The sequence below is a fragment of the Kazachstania africana genome, chromosome 10 (assembly GCF_000304475.1).
Source record: "Kazachstania africana CBS 2517 chromosome 10, complete genome".
NCBI lineage: Eukaryota > Fungi > Ascomycota > Saccharomycetes > Saccharomycetales > Saccharomycetaceae > Kazachstania > Kazachstania africana.
The window spans coordinates 502,156-518,166 of NC_018949.1; the positions used below are offsets into that span (position 1 = coordinate 502,156).

General features: G+C 38.6%; 9 protein-coding genes across 9 annotated transcripts; 4 read left to right on the top strand and 5 right to left on the bottom strand.

The window, feature by feature from the left end:
- Positions 1 to 31: 31 nt before the first annotated feature.
- Positions 32 to 2,110, bottom strand: KIN82 (putative serine/threonine protein kinase KIN82; the record flags this gene model as incomplete). Its single annotated transcript, XM_003959412.1, has 1 exon — positions 32 to 2,110. One exon carries the CDS (start codon positions 2,108 to 2,110, stop codon positions 32 to 34), a length of 2,079 nt encoding a protein of 692 aa, XP_003959461.1.
- Positions 2,111 to 2,883: 773 nt separating this feature from the next.
- KAFR0J02630 (uncharacterized protein) lies at positions 2,884 to 3,423 on the top strand (the record flags this gene model as incomplete). The annotated part of the gene is made up of 1 exon (XM_003959413.1): positions 2,884 to 3,423. The coding sequence occupies one exon, from the start codon at positions 2,884 to 2,886 to the stop codon at positions 3,421 to 3,423; it is 540 nt and encodes a 179-aa protein (XP_003959462.1).
- Positions 3,424 to 3,476: 53 nt separating this feature from the next.
- Positions 3,477 to 7,883, bottom strand: FIG2 (Fig2p; the record flags this gene model as incomplete). The annotated part of the gene is made up of 1 exon (XM_003959414.1): positions 3,477 to 7,883. The coding sequence occupies one exon, from the start codon at positions 7,881 to 7,883 to the stop codon at positions 3,477 to 3,479; it is 4,407 nt and encodes a 1,468-aa protein (XP_003959463.1).
- Positions 7,884 to 8,200: 317 nt separating this feature from the next.
- ABP1 (Abp1p) lies at positions 8,201 to 9,862 on the bottom strand (the record flags this gene model as incomplete). The annotated part of the gene is made up of 1 exon (XM_003959415.1): positions 8,201 to 9,862. The coding sequence occupies one exon, from the start codon at positions 9,860 to 9,862 to the stop codon at positions 8,201 to 8,203; it is 1,662 nt and encodes a 553-aa protein (XP_003959464.1).
- A 512-nt stretch (positions 9,863 to 10,374) lies between these two features.
- On the top strand, positions 10,375 to 10,827 carry KAFR0J02660 (uncharacterized protein; the record flags this gene model as incomplete). The annotated part of the gene is made up of 1 exon (XM_003959416.1): positions 10,375 to 10,827. The coding sequence occupies one exon, from the start codon at positions 10,375 to 10,377 to the stop codon at positions 10,825 to 10,827; it is 453 nt and encodes a 150-aa protein (XP_003959465.1).
- Positions 10,828 to 10,899: 72 nt separating this feature from the next.
- CSM1 (Csm1p) lies at positions 10,900 to 11,433 on the bottom strand (the record flags this gene model as incomplete). The annotated part of the gene is made up of 1 exon (XM_003959417.1): positions 10,900 to 11,433. One exon carries the CDS (start codon positions 11,431 to 11,433, stop codon positions 10,900 to 10,902), a length of 534 nt encoding a protein of 177 aa, XP_003959466.1.
- A 116-nt stretch (positions 11,434 to 11,549) lies between these two features.
- NIF3 (uncharacterized protein) lies at positions 11,550 to 12,434 on the top strand (the record flags this gene model as incomplete). Its single annotated transcript, XM_003959418.1, has 1 exon — positions 11,550 to 12,434. One exon carries the CDS (start codon positions 11,550 to 11,552, stop codon positions 12,432 to 12,434), a length of 885 nt encoding a protein of 294 aa, XP_003959467.1.
- Positions 12,435 to 12,697: 263 nt separating this feature from the next.
- EDC1 (Edc1p) lies at positions 12,698 to 13,573 on the top strand (the record flags this gene model as incomplete). The annotated part of the gene is made up of 1 exon (XM_003959419.1): positions 12,698 to 13,573. One exon carries the CDS (start codon positions 12,698 to 12,700, stop codon positions 13,571 to 13,573), a length of 876 nt encoding a protein of 291 aa, XP_003959468.1.
- Positions 13,574 to 13,822: 249 nt separating this feature from the next.
- ARB1 (ATP-binding cassette family ATPase ARB1) lies at positions 13,823 to 15,649 on the bottom strand (the record flags this gene model as incomplete). The annotated part of the gene is made up of 1 exon (XM_003959420.1): positions 13,823 to 15,649. One exon carries the CDS (start codon positions 15,647 to 15,649, stop codon positions 13,823 to 13,825), a length of 1,827 nt encoding a protein of 608 aa, XP_003959469.1.
- Between the last annotated feature and the right edge of the window lie 362 nt (positions 15,650 to 16,011).

Here is a 16,011-nt window from a genome sequence, read left to right on the forward strand (position 1 = left end):
CATTATATATTTAAGAATAGAATTATGATTTTTAACGTCTGAAAAGATTCTTTGCGCTATTACTTCTTGGTCTATTAGCATTTGGAGCATATGAAATTTTACCAAGTAGACTTTGCTTCGTTGATATCTGTGAATTATTTTCGTATTCCCTTCCAACCAAACTCATTGAGCTGAACTCACGAAATGGGTCATCATCTGGCACCTCATCATCGTGTTCAATTTCTTCCTCAAACATAAATCTTTCCTCTTCATTCATATTGGTCCTACTCTTGTTTTCTGATACGCTGCTACTACCTTGCCCATTAACGATAGGTATTAAAGGTGGCTCCTGGTTTCTCAACAGTGACCACTGAACTTTTTTGAAAAACGGATGTCTTTTCAGATCTGCAGCTCCTAACTTGGAACCAAGTCTTTTAGATTCGTTTTTAATTAGGAGCTTTTTAATGAGGTCCTTACAACTTCTAGTAATAGTGTTATTGTTTGGGAAGGTTACATCTTTTTTTAAGACATTTACAAATGTTTGGTTAATGTTATCTCCTTTAAAGGGCGTAAAGCCGAATAACATTTCATATAATAAAATACCTAAGGTCCACCAGTCTACTGCTACGGTATGCCCTTCTCCTCTAATGACCTCTGGTGCGATATATTCTTCTGTACCCACAAAAGAATTGGTTCTAAAGCCATCAGAGCAGACTTTGGTATCAATTATCGAACCATTGAGAAGCAAAGGCTTCTTGGATGAAACTGTCTGTATAGATAAGTCAAAATCTGAAAGCATAATATGACCTGATTGATGCAACAAAATATTCTCTGGTTTTAAATCTCTGTAGATAAACCCCAATAGATGTAAATATTCCAACGCTGCAATTACTTCAGAAGTGTAGAATTTTGCATCATCTTCACAGATACATTTCGTCGATCTTGTTTGTAGAGCTGCAAAGAATTGTCCTCCTAAGCAATATTCCATACATAAGTATAAATAGTCCTCGGTTTGAAATGAATGATATAATGTTACAATGAATGGATGGTTGCTTGTGGCTAAAATTTCTTGTTCCGCTAATATTCTTTTGATTTTCTTTCTTTGTATCATTTCATGTTTGTTAAATATCTTCATAGCATATGGTCGGTCTGTTATCTTGTTTCTTACAAGATACACTTTCCCAACATCACCTTGTCCTAACAATTTTATCTTTTCGAAAGATGTGGGTCCTACCAATGAGTCCTGGAATTTGTTACTAAACGATTTAGCCCTTAATCTACGGGATCGTCTCGGCTCCTCGATTACATGCTTTTGAGGAGATGATATGTCAAACTGATTTAGTTGTTCATCTTCTTTAATATCATTTAATGATAAGTTACTTAAATGATCTTTATAGAAAGTGGACGATGTTGCAGATAATGCAGAAGTCAAAGATGGCGAGTTACTTATTGTAGCATGAGGTATGGATTCTTGGTAGAATGGATTATTTGATTGAATTTGAATGCTCGGCGTAGTGTAATTCCTGAAAGGATTTGTCGAAGAAAAATGGTCAAAATTGGAAAGTTCTATACTTGTTTCTATTGTGGGGGTTTTGGTTACCGATATCACTGGAGCAGATGGTGATCTTCCACGAATTTTTGCTCCTTCATTATGTATATCCAGAGATTTATTATTTTCATGCATTAATTCTGGCAAAGAATCGGCCATCTGTTGGCTGTGAGGTTCTGATTCTTCGATATCTATATTCTCATTGAATTTACCCTTGTAGAAGAAATGTCTCTTCATCTTATCCAGGGTCAAACCAGGAGGCGTATCCGCCTTCTTAGTAAACACCTCTTTAAACTTCGAGAATTTGCTATTTTTACCCTGTTCATTACCGGTCTTGTAAGCATCATGATTCTCAGAGGTAACACTCGAGAAACTCGTATTGCCTAATTCATTGGCTATACTTTTATTACTACTATTGCTGGCGGATGTTATAATACTGTTACTGGTTGATGTTATGATACTGACACTAGTTGCCGTACTATTATTACGTTTAGTTCGACCGAACAACTTTGGAATGGACATACTTCTTGATCTTTGCCCCATTGGTATTGGTTTAGCAAAGAAATCTGTAGTTTCGATCATTTAACTTGGCGTGGGGTACGAGCGATACGACCGCAATGTTTGTTATAAACGTTGTAGGTGAGCTACCAAAGCGATTTAAATTCGTGCACTGTGTGAATTTTATAGTAGTAAACACTACTGGGGGTTATAGCGAGATATCTCTAGTAGTTTGGTGCGAATAATCTGCGTTTCCTTGTTTAAGCTAAGCTCGACTGTTTGACGATCTCCCAGATATTGAAATTCGCTTTCTCGAGAAATTCTATTAAAATCGAACCATATATCCAATGAATCAAGCAAACACAGCAACACTCAGCTGGCTCCAGAAGATGTGCTCTGCTCAGCAGCTGGGACACTGAGTTCGTGTATGTTGCGGAGCTTTGAAAAGGGACGTCGGTTTCATAGAGCCATCGCTTCTGATTGCAACCCTTGACGTGTGCGTGATAGCTTGTAGTGGGTATAATTGAGCGTGGGAACTCTCATAAGAGATGACCCAGTCTGTAGTATCGCGGTAGTGTAGTGTTCCGTAACCGTTCTCTCTGTCCCAATTGAGTCTCGCTTCCAGGAAGTCGTAACTGTAGACTCAAGCTGTCTGCCTTAATCTGTCGTAGGTCATGGCACACTTGATGGAAAGGTCACAACTAGAATACTGTATCAACGATATGTACCAATGAAAAGACTTCTGAACTGTAAGTCATGGGACAGCTCATCTCAGAATGAAAAGCAGCATTGAAAAAAAATTTCATTCTCAACTACGAAGTACCACTCATTAGAAGCACATACTGAGAGTCCGTATCATGTTGTATCTGGCTATTTCTGCTACTCTGTCAGAAAACATTAAAAGTGTCCGTGTCAAGGACAGTGTCCAAGAACCAGCTGAGTATACGTTCCAAATATCATGTAACAACTGTAGGGAAGTGAACCCTGCTCCAGTTTTGATCAATTCTGTGGAAAAACATGATATGGCAGGAAGCAAGGGTGAAGCCTCATTTACAATGAAGTGCAAATTCTGTAGTACCGAATGTTCTGTCAACTTGAATCATTTTGAAGAATCCTTAGGTGCTGAACCACAGATTAGCAAAGATAAAAGGAAAAAAAGTGGGTTAGCAAAACTTTCCACAGATTCTGCAGCAATCCTACAATTGGACTGTAGAGGTTGTGAATTGACTAAGTTTTATTTTGATAACAATTTGACTTTCGTGGTGGAATTAGTTAGTGGTAACAAATTAGAATGTCAATTCGATCAAGGTGAAAATGAATGGTATGATTACGATGACGATGCAGGTGAAGAAGTTTCAATTACAGATTTTGCTTGTGAGTTTTTTAAAGGTAAATAACTTGTTTAGCAATTATTTATTTGTTTACATATATTTATTTATCATTAGTGTCCTTATAGGAAAAACATCATTAGAATACTTAAAAAAATACTGTTAATCGATGTCTTTGATGCCTTACCGGCAAATGTTGTTATGACTGCGGATGTTACCCAGGTGGAGGATGCAGCTTTCGAAGCAGAAATTGTCTTGGTACTTGTGCGACTACTGGACTTTACACCACTGTTGGTATCAGTTGATGATGCGATTTCTATTAAAGATGTTTTAGACGTTGTCGCGGTAGTTGAAGTAACGGTAGAAGCAACTGAAGTAGATTCGATAGGAATTTCCGTTAAAATGACGACAGTACTTACGGTTGGTAGAACTTTCTTACTAGAACTCGTAATTGTAACCAAGTTGCCATTACTGTTGGAAGTAGTTACCGTGACAGCTGCAATGGTGGTGAACGACACAGTGGACTTTATTGTTTGAACAGTTGTGTGTACTGCTTCTGATTTAGTACTCTGTTTCGAAGTTGGTTCTGAAGACACAAAGCTAGTTGATTCTTTCAAATGAGTATTAGTTATAAAGTCTTCGGAACTAATAGAAGCACTTCCCAGGGTAGATGATGGAATGGCTAGATTGCCTGCAGAGGATGTTGTAATGAACGATGTTTGCCTAGCTATAGCCGTATCCACAGTTGGTGTAAAAGAAGATTCTGATGTGGTTGTACTAAATAAAGAGGTTTCTGCAGTGGCGATTTCAGAAGTAGTAATAATAACATGACCTGTAGAACTTTCAGGCAAACATTCTGATTCGGTGCATGTTTTAGTAATTGTTGTAGCAGGTGAGTCATGTGCTGTTGTGTCAACTAATAATTGCAAGCTTTCAGACATTGTTGATTCGGTAGATAATATATTGTTGCTTGTGCTTGCCGATAGAGAATCAGAGATTAATTTAGCAATATTTGTAGATGTTGTTGTAAAGCTTTCTTTCGTAGCTGCATATGGGCACCATGTTGTGTACTCAGTAACTATACCATTTATAGTGGTGGTAACTGTAGAAAGTTGCGAGGGAGAATCAACACTGGAAGTTTTTTCAGCGGCTGTCAATGGACACCAAGTTGTGTACTCAGTAAAAACACCATTTACGGTTGTAGTGACGGTGGAAAGATGTAGCGATGAAGATGTGATAGATACTGTAGAAATAGATGAGACAGATGTAGTAGAAGGTGAGATAGATTCGGCTTCTTCCGTTGTCGATGTACTAGAAGTTAGGAGAGGGACGATAGATGTTATTCTAGAAGTAGAGACACTGCCCGTTATAGAAACAGAACTGGTAAGATCAGCTGTTAGGGAAGTGAAGGCAGTGGTACTAGATGGTGTAGAACTAGAGGTAACCTCGCCGGATGAGGTAGAAGCTGGGATAATACTACTAGCTGGCGTAGGTGTTGAGCTAGTACTAATGACTGTGATAGCTTCAGAATGAGATAACATTGTAGTATCTTCAGCAGAATAGGAACTTAACCCTACTGTAGTACATTCGCTGCCAGAGCACTTTATAAAAGAAGTACTAGAGCTCACAGACTCTGTATTTGGTGTGAAATCAGTTGTGGTGGAAGTAATTAATGTTGGGGTGCAAACATGATCAGAGCAAACTTCAGTAGAGATAATAACAGTTCTGTCATTTATTTTGGTCACCTCTTCCGTAGTTTCAAGTGGACACCATGTGGTATATACTGTTTTAATACCATTCACAGTAGTGGTGACTAGAGAAGATGTAGATTGCGGTGCAACAACTATTGTTAAGCTATTGCTTTCAGATTTTCCTACTGAATTTGATAAACTGACGAAAGTTGATAAAATGTCTATGTGTGATTTCTCAGAGGGTAAAAAGGACACAGGTGAACTTAATGTTGCAGCCGATACAGTACTTTCAGTTGTAGCAATGGCAGTAGACATGATATTAGCAGATGAAGAAGCTGACTGAATATGTGAGGAAGCGGAATGTACAGGGGAAGTAGGACTTAAGGCAACAGTTTCTGGAATCGAGCTACCAAGAGGTGCAACATAAGATGAGGTTTCAGCTGAAAGTACGGATATAAAAGATTCTAGACTAAAAATACTAGAGACAGTGTTAGAAAGTGTACAATTGTCATTTGAACAAACTTCGGTGGATTTAGTGACTGTCTTAGTATTTGTTTCCGTAGCCACCTCTGTGGCGGTATATGGACAGCTAGATATGTAAGTTGTAACAACACCATTAATGGTAGTCGTGTAGGTAGATAGAGAATAGGTTTCATAAGTGTAGAGGGAGCTGTCGGAAAGAGAAGTGGAGCTTGTAATAATTGATGGGTTTGTAATTGTAGCTATTTGTTCAACAGTAGTTTGGGAAGGTTTGTTAGAGCTCAAACCTCTAAAGGAAGTAATTTCGGTGGAGATATCAGAAAATTGGCCTGCAATTTCAATAGAAGATGTTTGAGAGGCAGTTTGATCGGTTACCACAGTAGTATAAGTTGACATTTCACATTTGTCCGAAGAACAAACTTCTGTTGAGACTGTGATTGTTTCGTAACTCGTAGTAACCAGCTGAGAACCAGTTTCATATGGACACCAAGTAGTATAAGTTGTAACAACATCATTGATGGTTGTAGTAACTGTTGATAAAGTTGAAGCTTCAGACAACTTCTTGTGGCTTTGTGAAAGAGACGTTGCGGCAACTGCACTACTAGAATATAAAAAACTAGAAGAGGTCGAGGTCACTGTCGAGCTAGAGATAGACGAAACATCATGGAGTGATGCAGCCTCCATAGAGTGAGAAGCAGATGTGCTGATAGATAGTAAGGGACCACTAGTCATAGTAATATTACTAGATAAATCAGAGATGGTGGAAGAAATCATATTTTGTGCGTAAGATTCTAAAGCTGAATACTCAGTACTTTGTGAACTGGATTGAATGGAAGGGCTTGTAACAGCAGTAAAAGAGATTGAGTCATCAGTTGAAGTTGTAGTCGAAGATGCCTTCAATGGGCACCAGGTAACATACTCGGTTACAACACCTTCAATTGTAGTAGTTTTGGTTGCTAGTGCCGCGGTATATGTAGTAAATATTTCAGTACCTGAAGTGGAAAAAGTTGATGTGATAACTGTAGTAGTTTCGCTAGTAATACTCGAGGAACTATTGATAGCGGTAGATGGAATTGAAGGAGAAAACCATGGGGAGGAAATAGTAGAGGTAATAATATCGCTAGATAAGGGAATAGAAGAGTTCATATCCCTTGTTGCGGCGCTGGCATATGATGATGATGAAGATGTTGTTGTTGCTAAAAATGTTAATTCGTTTATTTCCCCGCTACTGACTGACCCTGATGAGTAGCCCATGACAGAGTTTGTAGTAGAAGCTGCTAGAATGGTTGTGTTAGCACTAGTATTGAAAGCCGTAGTTTCAAGCACTGCAGAAGAGGCAGTTGCTTCAGGGGAGGTGGATACTGATGAAATCGAAAGATCAATGGAAGAAATTGTGGAATTATCTTGAACGGCAGTGTTACCTGAAGAATATTGTCGACTAGTTAAAACTTCTTGTAACATTGAAGACGTTGCTGATGCTAGGAGGGTAGAGGAAGATACGGTGACAGATGCAACAGTCGTTGAAGTGCCAACACCTGTTGTATTGAGTAAATCACTTCTGCCAGTGGTGGAAAGAGATATATCACTAATTTGAGATGTAAGAGCCTCACTGGTGACGGCTGATAATAGTACAGAGTTATCACTTGATTGTATAACATTGGAAGGAACGGTACTTTCTATAGAGATGTGGGACTCTTTTGAGTAGGATGATAAAGTTCCTGAAACCTCAGATACAATGCTGGTAGCGAAGTTCGATTCTGTGGAGTTCGTTGCGGAAGCGATTTCTTCATTGTCTAGAGAAGCGTCACTTGAAGAAACAGAAGCGCTAGCCGTGGAATAATATTGAGGATCTATCGTAGTTGGTGCACCGCCAAAGGAAGCTCCTAACGTTGATGTACCTTCTTGAGACATCGAATTAGATAATATTGAAGTAGAATCTTGCGAAGTTTGAGCTGGCGAATATTCCTCACTCGTCATAAAGGTCGCATCAAAGGAATTGCTATGCGAAGAAGGTCTCAACGTGGTAAATAAGGTGGAGGAAGTTGAAGCAGCTGTTACTGAGATAATTGAACTGTCTGATGCTGTGGAAGCTGACTGGGTATTTTGAAAATATGTTGAGACACTTGCGGAAGTACTCAAAGGACCGCTTGAAGTTTCAATACTTGTAATTTCTATGGATTGTGGATATTCAATGGTATTTGAGGAGGCCATAACACTTCTTGATGAGCCACTCGATGAAATTTTCTCATAAATGGAGCTAGAAGATAAGAAATTCGTTTGACTGGTAGTTGTTTCATTGAAATATTGACCTAATACTGTTGATGCAAGTACTGCGGTCAGAATAACTGAGGAATGCATGGCTGACAAGTTGGATAGTTCATTAATGAAAGGGAATATATCTCCCAATTCTCATTCAGTCATTCGCCCTTATATATACACAGCCATAACGAAAAATACATGAGAGTTAGTAGAATGCTATATTTAGGATCAGACAAACTTGATACTTGCTTCCGTTTGCTGTCACTTCATCTTTTGCTTTAAATTGGAATCATCGATGTTTCAAAAGTTAGCGATGTCTTAAAGCCTTGAAAAAAAAAAAAATACGTACAGCTAAGAAATGTTTCATGATTGTTTAAAAAAGTATAGAGACAACACTAGGAGATGTATATACATTTTTATTGATTGCCTAAATTAACGTAGTTACTTGGGAACAGACCCTTCTCTCCATTCTTTTCTAGTTCACCTAACCACCAGTCGTCGTCGACAAATTCAATGTTGATGATTTTATCGTTTTCTTCAAAAGTCAGTTCATTATCCTCGCCTGCTTCGTAATCATACTCAGCAATAGCCCATGGTTGTTCCTCCTTTTGTTCTGTAGCTCTTCTTGGAGGTGGAGGTGGGATGGCTCTAGTTTCTTGTTGTGGTTCATCGTAGTCTCTTGTTGGTAAGCTTGGAGCAGGTTCCTCTTCCTCTTGTTCTTCTTGTTCTTCTTCTTCGTCAACATTTGTTCTAGAAGGAAGCGATGGGGTAGGAGGTTCTTCTTGCTCTTCTTCTTCGGGTTCAATTTCTTGTTTTCTAGAAGGTAATGATGGAGCAGCAGCTTCTTCTTCTTCATCATTCCAATCGTCTTCATTTTGTTGCTCTTCCTCATGATCAGAAACTTCTTGGTGCATGCCCGGTAGACGGGTACCAATTTTTGTGTAATCAGTTTTGACCGGTTGACGTTCAGCTTCTTGAACCGGTGGTTTTGAGAATGGTTTTGGGGAAATGATGGTTGGCTCTGTAGATAAGGTTTCAAACTTGGATTTCAAATCGTTAACATCTTCTTGTTCTTCATCTTCTCTTTCTTCTTCTTCTCCAGCGGCGGAATATGATTTAGCTGGTTCTTCTACTTGGGTTGATTCAGTAGTGGCAGACTGTTTAGCCTTCTTTTCAGCCCATAATTGAGCTGGAGTCTTTTCAGTTTTGAAACCTTTAATGACGTTATCATCATTTCTCTTGTACTCGTTTCCTAATACGGGTGGTTTGGTGCCCTTTAAGAAAGAATTGATTTCATTGTCTCTTTGTAATTTGGATTGGTTCTTTAGAGATGCAATGTCATCCTTTGGATTGATCTTTGAGCCGGATGCTTCAGCATGGACTAAACGTGGATCCTCCTTTGCAGTTTCTTCGGCAATGACTTTTTGTAAATCGATCTTACCAATTGGTTTGTAAGTAGATTGGTTGGCAGATAATGGTTGCTTGTTAAAATCACGTTCTTTGATTTCTGGTTCACCCCAATCGTCTTCTTCATTAGATTGTGGAACAGTTCTCTTTGGGGCAACCACTGGAGTAGGGATGCTCCTCTTCACTGGTGGAGGAGAAGAGATTTTTGGCTTGGTTGGAGCGGAAGCACTTTTTTGAATAGAATAACGAGCACCGGCGGCGTTACTAACTTTCATGAGTAACTCCTTTTCATCCAAATCATCTTCGTCCCTAGCAGTGACTTGGATGTGATAGCCTTTTAAAATGTTATTAGCCACGGTACCAAAATTTGCTGCAAAAGAAGCTCTAGTCTTCATTGGAGCAGAATCTGGACACCAACCGATTAAAATCAGTTTCTCCACGTCTGAACCTGGTGGAGACACTCTTGCCATACCATATTGAACTTTGGTATCGTCGAATGATGCTAAAAATTCAGTGAAATCAGAACCAGTAGATTCTGGGAAATATTCTTTGGAGGCGTTTGGTGATAAGATTAACCATTTTGTTTGATCGTCATCACCTCTGACCACTTTCAGGTATGCCTGTTCGATATCTCTAGAGTGAGAGTCGCAATTTATAGGTTCTAAAGCCATATTGGTGTGTTTGTATGTTAATAAGTGTTGTCTCAAAGGTGATTAATACCCCTATACAGTGGCTTGAAAAGTTGTTTTTTTTTTTCATTCTCAGTAAGGAACTTGACAGCAAAATACAGTATATGAAAGATCTAGTATACAGCATGAGAAGTACCGATTACGCTGGAGAGTCCTGCTAGTAAGCCGTTTGGTTCTCAATGAGAAAGCTACGAGGTGGTGCATAGTTCAAGATTAAGCGGCGGACAGCGTCGTGGACAGTCTCATGAAATGATCGGAAATGCGACGAAATAGCTGATATTAGAAAGTTGTAAGATAATAATAGTCAGCAGGATACTTCCAATAGCACTATTGGCATCACAGTGCGGTACCATGGCCCTGGGGGGCCATTTATGAAGCTGGTCGTTATTCATTACTGGCAGTGTCTCACTATGCGAATTTAAAATGAAAAATTTTTTGGTCTGAAAAGGAAGCTCATCGATAAAGAATAGCTCGAGAGATACGTGCGAATCACGATGGTCACTTTCAATTGTGAGGTCTGTAACGACACTGTTCCTAAGAAAAACACTGAAAAGCATTACTACCGTTGTCCCAACGCTTACTACACCTGTATTGACTGTTCAAAGACTTTCGATGACGGTGTGAGTTACAAGCAACATACTTCATGTATCAGTGAAGATGAGAAATATCAAAAGGCATTGTACAAGGGTGCCAAGAAGGGTACCAATCAAAAGGGAGGACAGAAAGCAGAAAAACCAAAGGCCCAGCCTACAGTCGAGACAAAATCGGTGGTTGCTGAAAAGAAAGTTAAGAAAGTTGAGTCTAAAAAGCAACCCACTAAATTGGTTAAAGGTGAATCTCTATACAAGATTCTAAGGGGAATCAAGGACAAAGATGAAAAGAAAAAGCTTTTAAAATCATTGATTGTCAACGATAGTGGGAAATCATTAGATTTAAAAAAGGATTAATGTGTATATGTGGTGAATTAATTGTGTACATATATGGTGAATTAATGTATATATATATATATATATCGCGGATTATTGTTTACTTTTATTTAAGCATTTTGATAGTTTTATGTAGAATTGGTTCAAAGAATTTAGTGGGAATGACAAGGTATCGAACATATAGCTGGGCAATTGTCCCTGTAACGTCTTTAATTCCTCTGTAGACCGTTGCTTCAGCAATGGTACGTAGATAACCTCGGTCGAGGCATTCTCACCTTTCACAAATCCCAGTTTGTAATCCATTATGCCTTTCTTACTTCCTTGCGATGTATCGAACCAGAGACCCGTATCGTCTTCATACGATTTGTGTACTCGAACACCGCAGAGATGCTCGAAAAGATCCTTTATCACGTCTATATTCTCAGCTTTATCCTTCAGCTGTTGTTGTGTCTTGACTACTTGCTGTTTTAAGTTAGCAATTTCGTTCTCTAGATTTGAAATTCTATCATCTTTAACCCTAAGCTTCTCGTTCAAAGTCGAATTCTCATTAACCAATTTCGTTATCAGAAGATCTGCATTCTCCAATTGCTCCTTCACACTCTCCTTATACTCTATCAGTGCCTCCATTGCCACGCCACTTCTTTTCCACAAGACTCTATACTAGTGATGATCGATTTTCAAGAAGAAAAACCGAATTAGATGTCTTAACGTTTAGTATTTATCACACTGGAAACACAGAGAGTATGATCAAAGCTGTGAGTAGGACCACATTACAGTCGGTAGTTTCCAAGATTGTGAAACATTATCCAAGCCAGTATGCGGATAGTTCGTGGGATAATACGGGATTATTGATTGATTGTTCTGAAGAGGACGGTGAAGCCCACGTGAAAGCGTTACTTACCATAGATTTGACGAAAGAAGTCGCGCAGGAAGCAATTGACAAGCAGTGCAACTTGATCATTGCATATCATCCGTTCATTTTCCCCAATTTGAAGTCGATTAGACCATTGGAAAACACGCAACAGAATTCTTTAATCAAGTTGGTCAAGAACAATGTCAGTGTCTATTGCCCACACACCGCCGTGGATGCTGCGAAAGGTGGCGTCAACGACTGGCTATCTCTGGGTCTGGTCTCGTACCAACCAGACAAAATTAAATCCATTACGTCAATCGAAAGATTATCCAATCCGAAGTTGCTCGTCGGTACAGACACCATGGAAGAAGTTGGTTACGGCAGAGTTGTTCAGTTCCACACAGCTTTATCATTATCCGCCATTATCAACAGTTTGAAAGCTCTAATGAACTTACAACATTTGCAGGTGAGTTCCAATGTGAGGAACCTCGATACGTATATGGTCTCCGCTGCTGCAGTCTGTGCAGGCAGCGGTGCTGGGGTGTTCAAAGCCCTGTCACCAACGGATCTCCAAGCCATTGACCTCATTTTCACTGGTGAATTGTCGCATCACGACGTCCTAAGATACAAAGAAATGGGTAAAGCAGTCATTGTCTGCAACCATTCAAACTCGGAACGCGGATACCTCAAGGACGAAATGCTCCCCAGACTTGCCAACGAGGGCATCGACTGTACTGTCAGTGACACCGATATGGACCCACTGCGTGTTATCTAATCAGCTCTCCATCTATAAGTAATATATATAAAGAGATATTAATGGCATATGTCACGTGAAATGTATTTGATTTTACCCGGCCATCGCACACGACGAATTTGTCATTTTGTAAAAAAAACGTAATAAAAATCTCCTTTTCAAGAGGCGAAAACATGGATTTACGACTATTAGAAGCCAATAAGAAAGTATAAAATTAAGATTCTAATTATTATTATTGTTATTATTACGTAACCGTTCATTGATTGTGCTCTTATCCCAGTGTAATGTCCACAGACACAATGTATATCAACAGCTCCAGGCTGTTACCTGTGCATAGTAAAAATAAGCCATCCAATAATCTGAACAACCATAAGAAATTTATTCGAGCGGAAAAGCAGAGCAGAGAGAAAAATGAGACTGTTCCTTTGCCTCAGTCGCTACCCAACGGTGAGAAACCAAATTTTGGTCATTCTAATGGTAAGAAGTCCAAGAAAAAGGGTAAAGCCAAGGAGGATGAATTGTCTGCAAGTTTGAAAAATTTAGTGCTTGATAAGTCACAGTCAACAAAGAAGGCCACCAAGAAGAAATTATTTTCTCCAAAGTCTAATCATCAAGAATTAGATAGTACACCTATTGTGCAACAGCAAGCTAGTAAGACTCCTTTGACTACATTTTTAAGCTCGCCTATCAACACTCCAAGTTCGATTCCAAGTCAACTACTATCACCTCCCGTGCCCATGGGTCCCTTTTCACCCAGTACGACTCGTCATCCATACCCAACGAGTCCTCCACATATATTGGCGCAACCGAATTTAAGCGGTGCTCCTCTACCACCACCTTTCCAAATGGCAGGTTATCCTTATATTCCTCATGCCAACTATAGTCTTGCATCTGTTCCACCCATCATGCCACAACAGATGCCTGTAAGAAATCCAATGTATTTGCAACCTCATCCTAGTCAAAATATTCCTAATACTCATACTAGCAATAATATTTCTTTACCATCGTCTTCCAGCTCCACAATAACATCAACAAAATCTAAAAAAAAGCAGAACAGCAATCATTCGAACAGTAGATGTTCGTCTCATTCATTTGCCGGTGCTTCATTTGCAAATGATACACCACAGGAATGTAACTTACCAAAACCAAGCTTTTTGTGATGGAATATAGCTACAATCCAACCCAATCTTTTTGTTATTTTTTTTTTTTTTTTTTTGTTGTATAAAATAAGATCAGGTATCTTATCATCTCGTAGTCCTTAGTACTACTACTTCCCATTTATATATTCATTATTTTTGATAAATATAAATTAAACTCTTTTTTTTTTGGAATCTTTTTTCTTTATTTGAAATTAAATATACAGTTGAAAAAATTATATATATATGTATATAAATATATGTGTATAGCACCTACAAGACAACATTCTTTGCCAATTTGGTCTTGTACTCCAAGATTGAACCTTCCCATCTTGTTGCTGTTTTGTTTTCAACAACAAAAATATCTTTAGCAATTTTATCTAATAATCTGAAATCGTGAGAAACTACGACAACACCACCATTGAATTCATTAATAGCTTCAGCTAATGAATCGATAGTTGGAATATCTAAACCATTGGTAGGTTCATCTAACAATAAGACATTTGGTTGTTCTAAAGCTAGTAAGGCGAAAACAACACGAGAACGTTGACCCTCAGATAGAGTACCCATTTGAACAGTTTGAGATTCACCAGTTAAACCGTAACGACCTAATTGACCTCTCCAGTATTGGAAATCCTGAGAAATACTAGAATATTTGTCACGGACGAATTCAAGAGCAGATTTGGTTAAATCTAATTGATCTTGAGAATGTTGTGAGTAGACACCTAATTTGACGTGTGTGTGTCTTGAAACACGACCAGCTTGTGCCATTAATTGACCTGTCATAATCTTTAATAAAGTAGATTTACCAACACCATTTGGACCAACTAAAGCGATTCTAGAGTCCATATCAACACCAAAATCTAAATTTTCGTATAAATTGTGTTCTGGATTACCATCGTATGCAAAGGAAATGTTGTCGAATGCTAAAACTGGTGGAGGTAATCTTTCAACTTGAGGAAATCTAAAAGAGAAAACTCTGTCTGGGACAACTGCTTGAATAAGACCATCAGCTTCCATCTTATCAAGAATCTTTTGTCTGGATTTGGCTTGTTTGACCAAGTTTGCATAAGTACCTGCACTAGCAATGAACTTCTTGATATGTTGAATTTCTTCTTGTTGTTTATTATATTGTTTCATTTGGTTAGTTTCTAATTCGGATCTAGTCTTGACATAAGAATCGTAGTTACCACCATATGCGGTTAATTTTTGTAATCTCATATCAAGCATATTGGAACAGACACCATTTAAGAAATCTTGAGAATGAGAGACAAGAACTAAAGTTCTGTCGAATCTCTTTAAATATTCTTCTAACCAAACACATGCTTCCAAATCTAAATGCGCAGTTGGGTCATCTAATAATAATAAAGTTGGTTTAACGAATAAAGCTTTGGCTAAAGCAACACGCATTTTCCAACCACCAGACATATCCTTAGTTTTCTTCAAGATAGTTTGAGCGTTGAAACCCAAACCAATCAAGATAATGGAGGCTCTACTTTCAAAAGTATCTGGATCTAGAGAATCCATTCTTTCGTATAATGGGTCTAATAATTCAGATTCTGGACCATCTTCTATGGTGATCTTTTCAACTAAATCTTCCAATCTCTTTAATTCATTTTGAGCTTCTCTAACAACATATTCTAAAGCAGAGTATTCAGTGGCAGCAGCAGGTTCATCTAATAGGTAGATATCGATATGTTCTGGGATAGGATATTCCCTAGCGGCAAGGGCCTTTAAGAAAGTGGATTTACCACAACCATTTTCACCCAATAGACCGTATCTTCTACCGTAATTTAATTCCAAGTTAGAATCTTGAATTAAAACTTTACCGTGGAATAACAGGGAAACGGAGGTCAATTTAATATCTCTAGAGGTTTCTAAAGAAGCTAAGACACCAGTGACAACTCTATCAGAAATACCGTGTTCATCCTGTTGTAATTTTAATTTTTCAATTTCCCTTGCTGCAACCTCAGCTTCATCTTCTTCATTTTCATTCTTCTTCTTAGTTCTACGGACGGTCTTACCTGCGGCAACCTTTTTGGCGTCCCTTTCAGCTTTCTTGGCCTCTCTCTTGGCTTTGGATGAAGATACTGGTGGCATGATATACTATGGTTTTATCTACTTATCTGATTTCCAATGCTAACAGTTAATCAAGTTAAATTCACTAATTAAAGCGATGCCCTTCTCATATAAAAACGAAAAATTTTCGTCAGTGAAAAAGAAAAATTTTCTGCTGATCGGAAAAATCGCACCTCGTGGATAGTGAGGTAACATTTTCTAAGTCATTCTCACCGTCTGATGATAATTTTGGGTCTTGTCTTGGTGTTGGAAATAGGTTTATTATTGCTATTTGAACCCTCATGACTGTAAACTCTTGGAATGATGAAGTTGGGTCGGGTTTTTAGGGTTGGTTCGAGAGTCTATTAGGGCTTTGAGTTGTCTGTCACATTTTGGCCCGGATT